We start from the raw sequence: 13,450 nt of genomic DNA, 5'->3' as shown, positions 1-13,450 counted from the left end.
TTCGTTTCCTGCTCGGGTACAGAAGGCCAAACTTCAAACTCAGGCTCCGTGCTTCGCGTCCGGCATGGCCTGCGAATGCCAAGGCCTCTCGAACTCGCCCATGGTGGCGTAGGAGCAGCCGTCCCGCCTGGGAGCGAGTAATGAGAGAGCATACCGCGCCATTATGAGCCCACAAAGGAACGACTCGTCGTCTCTCGAGTCAGCCGCCTCGACGTCGCTCATGACTGTTTGCTCACGGCAAAAGCGCACGTTGCGCAACAACGTGAATCTTCGGACGCGCGCAGAATTCAGGACCGTCTTCTTCTTCCACCGTCCCTCATCTTGCAACAATACCCCTCGACTTGCTACCGTCGTGAATCCGAGAAACGCCGAGGACGACTCGTATCGATGCCCCAGATGGCGGCAGCGGCACACACACAGTCCCTTGAACCAATGTCTCAACACCGAAAACTGAAGCTGCGACGTCTGATGACTGTCGCCGCTCTGGTCTACGCTCTGATCCAAATATACCTGATGAGAGACCGGCTCCAGACGCTCTCCCTCCCCCATCCGACGCATTCGCCGACTCCGCGTCGGGTGGCCAAGGTCTCCATGGTGTACGGGACTCCGAACCGCATGCACGAGGGCGCCTTGCGGAGCCACGAGCGGCACGCAGCGCGATGGGGGTATCCGGTGCATGTTTTACGGCACGAGGCCGGCGCCGGCTTCTGGACGAAGCAGACATATCTGCTGGCCACGATTGTCAGGGAACTAGCAAAGCCGGCGGGCGAACGCGTAGAGTGGATCATGTACGTATTTCTGTTGTCCTTGATTTTCCTCATCACGGGATGGGTTGGTGGTTGGCGTCGCAAAAACAACAAGACTTTTTGACTCTTGGCGAGCGACCGGCCAGCCTGCTTTGGTCATTGGATGCCAGCGTACTGATGTCAGTCCATCCTCAAGGTGCGTGGAGGCAGACTCCGTCGTCCTGAACCCAGAAATCCCCGTCGAGATATTCCTCCCGCCGCGCGACATGGCCGACATCCATGTCGTGGCGACACGAGACTGGGACGGCCTCACCGCGGGCGTCTTCTTCGTCCATGTGCACCCCTGGTCGGTCACCATGTTCAGAGAGGCCGTCGGCTACCCGCAGTACAACCAAGGTGCAGACCCGGGGTATGATGCTGACCAAGAGGCCATTGCGCGCCTGTTCGCCATGACAACCGGGGGGCCGGACGGTACGGGATATGCAGATGGAGTCGTCTACATACCTCGGCCTTTTCTCAACGCTCACGAACTTGGAGGCGGCTCGGAGACCGACAAGGGCTGCTTTCTCGTGCACTTCCCGGGCACTGAGGATCTACGCTGGCCACTCATGGCCAGATATCTCCGCACTGTCGAGACGACACCGAGCGAGTGGGAGATGCCCCTTGCGGAGACGGCGTACGCCAAGAAGACCAACCTCTTCTGGAGTCAGGTGAGAGAAGCAAGGGCCGCTCTTGGAAGAAGTGACAGAATCCGCCCGTCTCTGGATGACATGACGACGGGGACGGCGCAAGATGTCAACGACGAGAAGAAGGCGTCGGAGCTGTTGAAGGATACGCTGCGCGAGCAAGCAGACGACGTGCAGTTGATGCGGGAAAGGCTAGACGCCTTGCACAGGCTGAGGACCGTTCTTGGCTGGGAAAGCGAGTGACAGGCAGACACGTTTCCCGGTGGCAAAACGTTTCACGACACATTTCCTCCTTGTGTTCCATTAGCAGGTACGACTTGATGGACATCCGGGGTGGCTCCCAGAGGGCACCTTGATTTCCCGGCTGTAAATTGGCTCCATTTCGATTCGACGCCCGGCTCCTGAGACCCGACGTTTTGTCGTAACAAGTTATTTCCGGGACAGGGGCGCTCTGATACCCAAGTCAGTTGCATTATCCTCTTCCAGCCATGCAGGGCACAGCTTCGAAAGTCTACAAGGGCTGCGATACGATGCAGAAACGCGGACATTGCTCCAGCGAATCCACAATCACAGGGAGTCGAACAGGGCACTTTTGCCATGGTGGCATGGAGGCGCTACTTTCTTGCGAGGTGGCCAACGATTCGTTGATTGCCCTTTATCGTGGGCGGTCACATGAACTCGGTCTCGATGCCTCTACATCGGCTACGTTTGGTGACGCAAGAACAAAGAAATGGTGGTGGGAGCAGGCGGCCACGGGTGAGCATGGCCTGGGGCCCAGTGCCGTCTCGAACTCTCGGAGCAGCCAGATGTCATGACGTGCAAGCCCTTTCGCTGCTTCACGTTGTGCACTCCTGGATGGCCTTTGGCGGCAGAGACTCAGTCGCTCTTCAACGGCTTCACACGTCGACGACGGGAACCAAGCTGGTGATTCTTTCGCTTACACTTGTGCCCGACGGTCCACGGGATGACCAACACGGGACTCGACGCTCGAAGCAAAGAGATGACGGATGTGCAGTCACGGGAAGGAAGAGCTGATACATGGCGGCATCCGCCACCCCTCCCGGGCGTGACGGAAAGCCCAGCGACTGGACCTGGATTGGGGCTCTCAGAATCGTGGATACAACTGCGCTCCCAATGGAAGGATATTTATTGACCACTCAAAATGTGTAGAGTTTACCTGCCGATGGTATCACAAGGCGTCTGTTTACAAACATGTTGGCGCAGGAGGTACACGACTTGCTGGCGCACCAACACATGTGGAGGAGGCTAGGCGCATGGCAGTATCGACCCCACGATGCGACATCAGCCGATGCCGTCAGTGGCGCTGTTGCCCCAGTCACGACGTGGTCGGTGCCTTGTTGTTGGCGTCGCGAAGGGGCCCTCGCCCTCGCCCGAGGCTACGTCTGAATAGTACCAAGTTGACCCAGGAGCCGTCGGCCGATCGCCGAACCGTACAGAAGCAAGGACATCGACGGTGCGAAGATGCCAGCCACGACGAGGAGCCTGGGGCGAGCCAGCAATGGCCGTGGACGGATGGATGGACGATGCCGGAGGGAACAGAAGCCAACGGGATGCAGCGTCGGCGAAGGAAACGACGACGCATGCGGCATACATGGATGGCCCAAGCTCTCCGTGGCGGCTCCTATATTGGCCGAGCCACGCAGGTCGTCCTTGTTGCGATATTGTGTCGCCGAGTCTCCCTGGCACTGCCCGCCCCACGAGCCGGCTCGCCTCGCGCGAGGAGTCGCCGTCTCGCGACGCAGACGACTTGGTCGACGCTGGCTGCGCTCGCACGGCAAGTCTCAACCCTGGATTCAACGCCGCTGCTGGACCCGACGGGCCCGGCCGCCCTGCTTCTCAGTCCTAGACGCGCCGTCAAATCCACGTGGTGATTCCTGAATCCTGACGTCGGGGACGTGCGTCGCGCGCGAGCCCTCACAGATGACCGACCAACCAACCAACCATCACGAACTAGTAGCGGGCAGCACGTCACGGCACGCACGCTCGAGCTTCAAGCCCGCGGAGCCAATGCGAAGCCGTGCCGTGCCATGCCATGCCATGCCATGCCATGTCATGTCATGTCATGTCGGGTCCTGCCGTCCTCCCGTGCGCGCCGCGAACCGCACGCCGATGCACAACATAACATGGCATCCTCGACACGTGAACACGCCGGAGCCTCGTGCCTCGCGCATCCCCAGGCAGCGTATAGTTATATGTTCCCTCCGAGGGGCTTTGTTCCGAAGCAAGCGTCACAGCCAATTGTCACCAGCCTCGCTTGCTCTGCCGCCTCCCTGACGCCGAAGCCGACGCCGCTCTCGTCCCCTTCTCTAATGCGCGCCACCGCCCTCGCCCCCCCGGTGTGCGGCCGTGATGCCCGAGAAAGCCGTCGTGCCGCAAACACGCCCGCCATGTTGTGCCGAATGATGACCTTCTCACTCTGCCTGGCCATGCTGCCGCTGGCAAAATGCCAGTTCACCAGCCCGCCGGCGGCGGCGGTCCTCGTCACCGGCGACAAGGTGGATGTCGAGTACACGACCGATCTGAAGAAGTACACGATAGCGCTGTGGCAGCGGCCCGACGACGGCGGCCGTCCGAAACTCGGGTCCATCGTTTACGGTAAGACGGTCCATCCTCCTGCCTCGAGTCGGGTCGACGGGGGAAGGGCACAGGGGAACACGGAGGCAGGACGTCAACGAGCGCCCTCGCCTCGCCTCGCCTTCCCGCGTCCGGTAGGAGTCGTACAGTCTTGGCAGATACTGACGCTTCCTCCCTCGACTTCCCAAGCCACGACCGAGGGCCCCTCGTCCGGCTTCACGTGGACTGTGAAAGCGCACAACCTCGACCTCGGGGCCTCGCACACCTTCTTCCTGTGGCTGTTTGAAGGCAACGCCTCGCAGCAGGGAACCAGCCTGCACCAGATATCCTCGAGCTACTTTAACATTACTGACAAGAGGGCCACCCCTCCGCCGTCGTCGACTTCCGCGGCAGCAGTGGAGGAGGGGGAGGAGGAGGAGGAGGGGGAGTCGACACCGTCGCCGTCGCCGTTGCCATCGCCGTCGCAGTCGTCGGGCCCGGCCGGCCCCGACGGCACCCTCTCCGTGGGCGCGAGGGCAGGGATCGGCGCCGCAGCCAGCGTCTTCTGCCTGCTGGTCGTGACCCTGCTGGTCGCGCTTTGCCGGCGTGCCCGCAGGGCAAGGCGGCGTCGCGGCCCGGACGACGACGCGGGCGCGGGCGCGGGCACGGGCACCGACTACGCCAACAGCATTGCCGAGCTGCAGTCGGAGTGTGTTTCGCCTCGGCCCGTCCTCAAGGTGCCTCCTGTGTACCGGCCGGTTCCGGGGGACGACGAGAGGCGCCCCTCGGTGGCGGAATTGCCGGGGTAGCTGGGGCGGCAGGCTATTCGGTTCTTTATAAGACAGGTACGAGGTGACAGTCTTGGGCGTCTTTCTTTCTTTCTTTTCTACTTTCGTTTCGGCAAGGTCTCGGAGGGGGAGGGGAGCTCGCACGTCTGGGGACACGAGTAGAGCAGGCTTGGATACTTGTATTTGGAGGCGCAAGGAGGAGCACCGTGCATTTGGGAATACCGCAGAGCAGAGCAGAGCAGAGCAGAAAAGAAACGTCGTAGATTCGCAACAGGTCGCTTGCTCCGGGAGGGGCAAGGGGGCCGCGGCGAAACAGGGCCATGTCAAGCAACTGATAATGAAGATTTGGTGAACTGCCCAGTCCACCTGGAAATATACATCGTACAACCCAACCCGACCCAGGCAGGCACTAGGCGCGACTCGCTCTCCTCAGACCCCAGACCTTGACCACGCACCAGCCGAACCCCCGACGTGGCCGACGCCTCGACGTCGACGCCGCAGAAGAAAGGGGCGCGTGGACGAAGTGAGCGCCTCGGACAAGAGGCCCACGCCCGCGGCGCCTACGCGGCGTCCCTCATGGCGCCGCCGGCCTCCAGCTCTCTCGGCAGGGGCACCCCCGTGCCGTCGGCGCTCCTCTCCGCGGCGCCGGGGGTCCTCGGCGCGCCGACCCGGCCGTTGACCACGTCGTCCCTCGTCGCGGCTAGCTTGTCGTCGCCCAGGCCCATGGACCTCATGAACTGCAGCGTGGCGCGCCACTCGTGCTCCTTGCGGGCCTCGGACCACGCGAGCTCCTCGGCCAGGACGTCGATGATGCGCGGCAGCGCGTGCAGCGCCAGCTCGACGTCCAGGAAGGCGAGCCTCGTGCGGCGGGCGATGACGTCGGCAGCGGTGCAGGCGGCCTCGGAGCGGACGGCGTGGCGGAGCTCCGACTCGATGAGGGGCAGCGACGGGGTGAGCCGCGTCACCGGCGACGAGGGGGGGGAGGCGGCGAGGACGGCCCAGGCGCGGTCGCCGTAGCTGGTGGCGAGGTGGTGCGCGACGTCGGCGTCGACGTCGGCGTGCAGCTCCATCAGCTGCGACGGCAGCGAGGCCGAGAAGCCGTGGGCGCCGAGGACGGGCGTCGTCAGCGTCCTGCATTTGCCGTCGGTGACGGGGCCCGGGAGCCCGCCGCCGCTGATGTCGGGCAGCGCGACGGGCTGGGGGGAGAGGGCGAAGGCCCGGACGGCCTCGTCGACGGCGTCCTCGGCCATCTGGCGGTACGTCGTCCACTTGCCGCCGGCGCAGGTGAGCAGGCCGGACGGGGAGACGGTGACGAGATGCGAGCGCACGAGAGACTCGGTGTTGCCGGCCTTGGGGTCGCGGACCAGCGGGCGGATGCCTGCCCGCGTCGTCAGCACCCGCCGCCATTCTGTTCGGGTTGTCGACCGACGGCAAGGGGGAGGGGGCTCAGGGGCACTCACCGGACCAGGTGGCCAGGACGTCGTCGCGCGTCAGGGCGCTCGTCGGCTCCAGGAGCTTGCTGACCTCGTCGAGGATGAAGTCGACGTCGTCCCGCCTCGCGACCGGCTCCGTCTCCACGGCGCAGGCGTTGTCCGTCGTGCCCGCGACCGTGACGCCCTGCCAGGGCAGCACGAAGACGACGCGGCCGTCCGAGGTGGCGGCGTCGAGGATGCCCATTCCCTTGGGGCACAGGCTTCCCGGCAGCGTGACGTGGGCGCCCGACGACGGCGCGACAATCGCCTTGCGCCGCGGGTCGTCCATGCGCTCGATGGCGTCGGTGAACGGACCCGTGGCGTTGACGACGCCCTTTGCGCGGACGGTAAAGGCCCCGGACGAGGGGGATCCGTCGGCGTCGACGAGGTCGCGCACGCGGGCGCCGCAGATGCGGCCGTTGGCGTCCTTCTCCAGCGCAGTGACCTGGACGTGGTTCAGGACGGTGGCGCCGTACAGGGAGGCGGTCATGGCGAGGGACACGTTCATGCGCGAGTCGTTGTGCTGGCCGTCGTAGTAGACGAGGGCGCCGACGAGCTTGTCCTTGTTGAGCAGGGGGAACGAGTCGATGGCCTCGGCGCGGCTGAGGAGGTGCGAAGACTCCAGGCCCTGAGAGCCGGCGAGCAGGTCGTACACTTTGCACCCGGCCCAGAGGTAGGGGGCCTGGCGCCAGCTCTGCAGAGGCAGCAGGATGGGCAGGGAGCTCGACAGGTGAGGCGCAATGTTGAGGAAGCCCCTTCGCTCGCGGAGGGCCTCGATGACGAGCTCCAGCTGCGGGTAGTCGAGGTTCCAGACGGCCTTTTCGAGATACCGCACTCCGCCGTGCACGAGCTTGGTGCTCTTGGAGCTGGTTCCGGCGGAAAAGTCGTCACGCTCGACGAGGGCCACCTTGAGGCCTCGCGTCACGGCATCCAGCGCGATGCCCGTGCCGGTGGCGCCGCCCCCGATGATGAGCAAGTCGTACTCGGCGTCCTTGGAATCGTGTCTTCGAAGCTCGGCGAGCTGTTCGGCCCGGGACCTTGTGGCTGGGAAGACGGGAGGGACGAGCCTGCCCGTGCTGTCGCGGCGCGGCGGCACGAGAGCCCGGTCATGCGATAGGTTCTTGTTGGCGCGAGAGTGCAGCGCGGTTCCGCCGACGGTGACGACGGTCAAGGCCGTGGCCGCGGCGACGGGACGCCAGAGCCGGGCGAGTCGGGGCGGCATGCCTGGGGTGGTTTATCGTCGCGACGGCGCTTTGGTGTTTGTTGTCCTCTGGAGACCGGGGCGGCGTACTGTTCATCGCAAGTTTCACCTGAACGCCTTGCGTGCCGGCATCGAGAGCAAGTCCAAGTTTTCGCTCCCGTCGCGTGGTGTGTCGGCGGCTGACCCGGTGGCGGCGAATCGAGGCATGACTTCTTATTGCAGTCCATTATCCTTCCGTTTTCTCTCGACAGACCGGTACGGAGTAGAGTGGCCTTCATTCAGAAGGGGCCGCCACATGTTGAGCGTCGAGTCGAGTTCATGCACGTCGGTGCGTGGATGCCGAGCCCGCCGTCCTGACCAGTGAGATGCGTTCCGCTCGCAAAGGTGGGTCGCAGGGCTCGGGTCGGTATAGCGAGGCCGACCCGAGCCCCAAAACCCTAAAGTAAACAGTAAACGCAGCTGACACGCCACTTCCGCCCGCCGCCGTCAAACTTCATGTATGTGGCTTTTGATTTTCTTCCTTGTCATCGGAGTGGCGCCGTCCCCACACCCCCCCATTGTCCGTACCCTTGACATCAGACCTCGTGCAACGGACAACCGACGGACGGCAGAGCGACTCTCAAACAGCATGCAGATGTATAAAAGGCTCCCACGGCCATGGGAAGTCTCCCGCGCGGAGGCAAGACTCCCATCATCATCGTCAACACCACTCCATGTCCGCCCCTTCCCAGAGCCATGGAACGTCTCTACTTGCAGACTCTCGAGACACTGTGGCGGCTATTTCCAAATTCCAACAAGCCGAAGCGCCCGGCAAGTATCCGGACTGACTCGTAACTTGCCACCGCATAGCCCAGGGCCTCGACTCTTCTGGCCCTCACCGTGGCCTTCGCTCGAGGGGCAGGGAGCAGGGAGCACGGCGAACGGAGAAGGGGATCCAATGCAGTTCCCACCGCCGGCACCACGTTTCTTCCCATGCGTAATACCAGTAGTCGGTTGTTAAACGGCAAACGTCCCGGTCGGGCCTGGCACGCCGCCATCCAGCATGCCTGGCCCGTCGCATGCCCTCTTTTGTCCATGTCGAGGCTACGTATGACATGCCAGCGTGAGACTGGCTAGCCCCATGGCGAATACGCCGCGACGTTGATGGCCAGCCGCCGCTTGCAGGTCACCCGGCCCAAGAAGGGCTACGACGCACACTGGGCACAGGCCGAATGACAAGACACGTCAACGCAATGAAAACATGAGTGCAAAGTTGAACGCGGTGACAACTTTTCCTTTCTCCCCACCACCATGAGAATCCCACTGGTATATGGCTCGTCGCCGACACCCTCCTATCCTGCGCATATTCTTGCGACTTATTAGCCCGCACAGTAACAGTTTAAAAAAAGTGCACTAAATGAAACGGCCTGTGAGAGCAGCGCCTACGTCGACTGAAGGCCAAAGAATTCAGCTTTTCTGTTGCCGTGTCTACTCTTTCGAGTCCTCCTGCTTTATCCCCGAAATTTTGCTGCATCAACTAGTAGAGCGATCCGTCGTCTATGCCGACTATGATTTGGCGTGGCGGGGCGCCAAGCACGCATGCCGTTTGAGAATTGACAAAAAACCAAAAGTGCAAGGCATCCCCGCCTCCGCCTTATACTCTAGATTCGGGCGACTTGTTATATGTGTTTGACCACACGCTGCGGCGCGGCTTGAGGAGTCGGTTGAAGCCGAGGTAGCGAGAGTTGATGGGCGACTCGCCCGTGTAGATGAAGAGATCATAGAGACCGCCGCCGGTCAGGCAGCCGAGGAAGGGGGCAACCATGGGGATCTGAAAGTACTGTTAGTTTCGTGGCCCCCACTCAAATTGTGTCGTTGCTCATCATCGTCTCTGTAGACGTCTCTCTCTCTCTCTATTCTTGTACGAGCCAGCCCAGGGAAGGAGATCATACCCAAAAGTAGTAGCCGCCAAAGGAAAATACTTCGGGGCCATAGCCAATCATATATGTAACCAGACGAGGCCCAAAATCACGAGCCAAGTTGATGGCATAGCCGGTCTCCCAACCGAAGCAGGCGCCAATACCAAAAATCAGGAAAAAGAGTCCCAGTGGCAGCAGAGGCCCGGCTCCAATATTGCCGTTGTCGGCCATTGCAAAAATGACAAACTGGAGAATCGTACTGGCGATGAATTCAGAGAAGAACATGCCGGTTCGCGTCATAAAAGGGGCAGGGTACGTGCAAAAGATGCCGGCAGTAGCATTGGGGCCACTGACGGTGCGGAGGCCAGTTCCTCCCTCAAAGGCATCAATAGCAGAGCGGTAGTTTCCATAGATGATGGCGGCGCCTGTCATGGCACCTAGCAGCTGGGCAAAGGCGTAGACCGGGAATTTGCGCCAAGGGTGGCCGCGATAGACGCAGTTGGCCAGGGTAACAGCCGGGTTGATGTGGCCGCCCGACTTGCCGCCGACATATACGCCGAGCATGACGCCAATCCTACGTGCTCTCTTGTCAGCAATCAATGGTCAATGGTGAATGACAGGTTTGCCAACGGCCAAGGTTCTGCGCCAACTTACCCCCAGCCCCATGAAATACTCTGATAGTTGCCTTTGGTGCCATTGCTGAGAACGACCTGGGCAACGACACCATCGCCAAACAAGAGCAGAATCATGGTCCCAAAGAACTCGGAAAATGCATCTTGCCAATTGGATCGAACCTTGGGCCACTGAGGCGGCACCTCGGCGGGGATCATATCAGACCTTGACAGAGGCTCATCGTGAATGACGGGAGCCCCCATGTCGACCTTGACGGTGGGTGCGGATTTTTCAATGGAGGACCCTGACACCGAGTCCTGAGTCGACGGGAGAATGGACATGAGTGCTGTCTCGGAGGGCTAAGACAGAGGGGTCGACGATGAGATATGAAGGACGGTTTGGTTCCAGATGTTGGGGAAGTTTGAAGACTTGTGCGATAATGTGCTACGGGTATAGAGTGAGAATGTAAAATCAAGGCGTCTCGTCTAGGCGGACAGGAAACGGAAGCGTCGGGTCGGCACGACGACAAGTTTGACCTTTCCTAGAGTTGCATCAGATTCGGGGAGGGGGGGGGAGCATGAGTCTATTATGTATGCCCGCGAGGGGGTTAAAGCAAAGCCATGGAGGCGGAAAGACGGTACGTAACGTTGAAGGTTTTGGTTTCTTGTCGTACTGGAGACAGCGACGGAGAGGTAAGGGGGGGTGGTGTGTGCTTCAATGTTCTTGGGGACACGATGCATGCGATGATGAAGAAAGATGAGGAAAATGCAACCAGACTCGACTCGATGACCAAGATGTTCGCCTCCAAACCGGGAGCGGCGTGCGGCGCACCGGCGGCGTCCGTCCTTGGACGACGGCAGCGCCTAGGACAGGCCCGTGAAGTGCTGCTCCGTACCAGACGCGCAAGGCCGGGCTGCAAGGTCTGCGCCAGCTGAGACTGAAGCGTTGTGGATGACGATGGGAAGATGCAAGATGGGAAGATGGAGATGGGCATGTAACCACCAGTCTTGAATGTGACCACTGACCATGTATGTGTACGGAGCATGTACTTGAGCAAGGTGCGCTCTCGAGTACTACCTACTAAGCAGCTACCTGGGGAGGTACCTGCTAAGAGCTAGGCCGATACTTGAGAACGTACTTAGGTACCCGGGCAGATATGAAAATCGGTGGTGCCAAGGCCACATGTCGTACTTGGATGTATCGAGCATCCCAGGCCGACTGATCTTGTGAATCCACCGGCGGGAGTCCTCCTCTTCCAAGTTCAAGTACCGGAACATGGCGCGGCGCTGCTGACCAGGACACAAGGTGGTAGTGTGTACTTGTACCTTGTACCCGTCTGCTGCTGCCCGACGACTGCCGAAACCCTTATTTCATGGCACGATAATCTTGTTCTTGGCTGCCAAGCCTGCTCCCATTCCCCCATTGCATTGTCCCATCATCCATGGAGCATGATCATGGTAATAATATCCCCCTGTCGCCCCGTTTCGCTCGCGCCCCAACCTAACCTCACCTCAGCACCACACCAGATGCCACGTCCGGCATCGCGAGATGAGAGGCGCTTCTTGCCTCGCGCGCGGCGGCAACGGAGCGCCAAATGGAAATGGACAGTCTTTTTGTTGAGGAGGCTGCGCCGTCTCCCAGTGCAGTATGTTGTGCGATGCATCGTCAGCCCGCTTGGCCGACTTGGGACGTAATGCAACCCCGACCAAGAATGCCGCGGAAATTGAAAGGTCGCTCCATTTACGGAGTAGTACTAGCATCGGTTCCTCAGCCCATAACGATGGTACGTACCAGCTGCCTTTTTTTTTTCCTTTTTTTCCCCTCGTTTGCCGCCCGGCTCATATCGGCAGGATGTTGGCGACTGCGCCGCCTAGGCCAAAACCCCGTCAAAACGTTTTATCCAATTATTGTTTACTGCTTGGCCCAAGCTTTGAGGGCCTTGGTTCTTGTGCTAACCTGAAGCAAAATATTAATAAAAAAATTAAATTTCATCGTCGCAGTGCGTAGGCATAAGCCATGCATCAGGGATCGGCCAATACTCCGTTCCTTTCAGCACAGCCGGGAACCTCGTGTCGGACCGGACCACGGAAAGGACCTCCCTGATGTGCATCCGAGGTCGTGGCCAGATATTCTGGAACTGACGCCACGCCTCCCCTGCCCGTGCGTCTTTCGTTCCCCATGTTGCCGGCTTGCATCGTGGCCGGGGTGCGAAACTCGCACAGACCCGCTCCTGTCGAGTGAATGAGGTTGGGGCGTGCGGCTCTTTCTGGTAATCATCGAGCAAGCAACCAGGGACTAGGGAGCTAGGGACTGGGGACATGGCGCCGAAGAAACTTTTGACGCAGCCAAAAGACGGAGATATACCGAGTAACAGAAACAGAGGTGGGTCGCCGGTTCGGTGCGCGACGGGCCATGTCGAGCATTGCATACTTCAGTACCCGTGTGGATGTGGACGACGACCTCGGCGACCTGGGCTGTTGTGCGTGGCCCTGCGTCCAGCGACTCAATCCCCTACGCACTCTTCAAGCCACGACGGCCAGCGTCTACTGTACAGTCTACAGCAGTACGGAGTAGAAGCACTTGGATGGTGTGAACTGCAACCTGCCTGCAGGCAAGGACCAGAGGTACCGATCGGGCTAGCGGGTTTCTTGGGACGTCGAGGCCAGATGTCCCAGGTGTCATTCCATTCCTGGCTGGAAGGTGCAGGGATGCGGCAACGGCGTCGTGTACGCGGACTTTGGCCGCGGCATGATCCAGCCTAGCCGGCCTAGCCTTGGCGGGTCTATCCGGGTACGCAGTACGTACCGCTACGGGGTACGTACATGCTACGTGTCGTGCGGTCGTCGCGAATCTCGAATCTCGAATCTCGAATCTCGAATCTAGGGTCTAGGGTCTAGGTTCTAGACGACCGAATCTCAAAGACGCCTCCCTGTCCCAGCTGCGGAATCCACACTCGGCCCAGCAGACGGCTTCCAAATCCCAGGGCGTAAATGCTGCAGGATTGCCGTGGCGAGTTCTTGCTTGTGTAGTGGTTAATGTGACTGGTCTGCGGGCCTGGCGAGCTTCTGGCCATTCGTCTGTGAACACGAACGACTGACCGACTGAACGACTGACCGACTGACCGACTGACCGACTGACCGAGAAGGCCGAACAGCACCTTGTCTTTTCACTGAACAGCCGCCTGCTGACTCAGCAGTGAGCACCTTCTTGATCACGAGCATGAACCCATCGCGCAAAAGTGCCTGGCGCAGTCGATTTTTGTCAGCGCGCGCCATGCCGCCCCAAGCGAAGATGGCTTGCGGCGGGGACGGAGCCGAGGACGCCATTCTTCGTGCGGGCATCCAGAGGTCACGCCAGTCCTTCTAGTTCGGCCGGCGTGAGGCGTCTCCGCATTCGCCTCCCGCCCAATCGAGGTCCTTACTCCGAACCAGGTCGCGACTCACGAGCTTTGGTCTACACTCTGCGCGGGCGAC

General features: G+C 60.8%; 4 protein-coding genes across 4 annotated transcripts; 2 read left to right on the top strand and 2 right to left on the bottom strand.

Moving 5' to 3' along the window:
* Positions 1–432: 432 nt before the first annotated feature.
* Positions 433–1,675, top strand: MAM_05518 (uncharacterized protein; the record flags this gene model as incomplete). The annotated part of the gene is made up of 2 exons (XM_040824316.1): positions 433–788; positions 943–1,675. The coding sequence occupies 2 exons, from the start codon at positions 433–435 to the stop codon at positions 1,673–1,675; spliced, it is 1,089 nt and encodes a 362-aa protein (XP_040677641.1).
* Positions 1,676–3,840: 2,165 nt separating this feature from the next.
* MAM_05517 (uncharacterized protein) lies at positions 3,841–4,815 on the top strand (the record flags this gene model as incomplete). The annotated part of the gene is made up of 2 exons (XM_040824315.1): positions 3,841–4,048; positions 4,217–4,815. 2 exons carry the CDS (start codon positions 3,841–3,843, stop codon positions 4,813–4,815), a joined length of 807 nt encoding a protein of 268 aa, XP_040677640.1.
* Positions 4,816–5,354: 539 nt separating this feature from the next.
* MAM_05516 (glycerol-3-phosphate dehydrogenase) lies at positions 5,355–7,488 on the bottom strand (the record flags this gene model as incomplete). Its single annotated transcript, XM_040824314.1, has 2 exons — positions 5,355–6,172; positions 6,255–7,488. The coding sequence occupies 2 exons, from the start codon at positions 7,486–7,488 to the stop codon at positions 5,355–5,357; spliced, it is 2,052 nt and encodes a 683-aa protein (XP_040677639.1).
* Positions 7,489–9,100: 1,612 nt separating this feature from the next.
* MAM_05515 (aquaglyceroporin) lies at positions 9,101–10,318 on the bottom strand (the record flags this gene model as incomplete). Its single annotated transcript, XM_040824313.1, has 3 exons — positions 9,101–9,277; positions 9,399–9,939; positions 10,020–10,318. 3 exons carry the CDS (start codon positions 10,316–10,318, stop codon positions 9,101–9,103), a joined length of 1,017 nt encoding a protein of 338 aa, XP_040677638.1.
* Positions 10,319–13,450: the final 3,132 nt, after the last annotated feature.

The sequence above is a fragment of the Metarhizium album genome (genome assembly GCF_000804445.1).
Source record: "Metarhizium album ARSEF 1941 chromosome Unknown scaffold_14, whole genome shotgun sequence".
In the NCBI taxonomy this organism is placed as follows: Eukaryota; Fungi; Ascomycota; class Sordariomycetes; order Hypocreales; family Clavicipitaceae; genus Metarhizium; species Metarhizium album.
The sequence above is the reverse complement of the archived record's forward strand: the minus strand, read 5'-3'. Positions and strand labels throughout refer to the sequence as shown.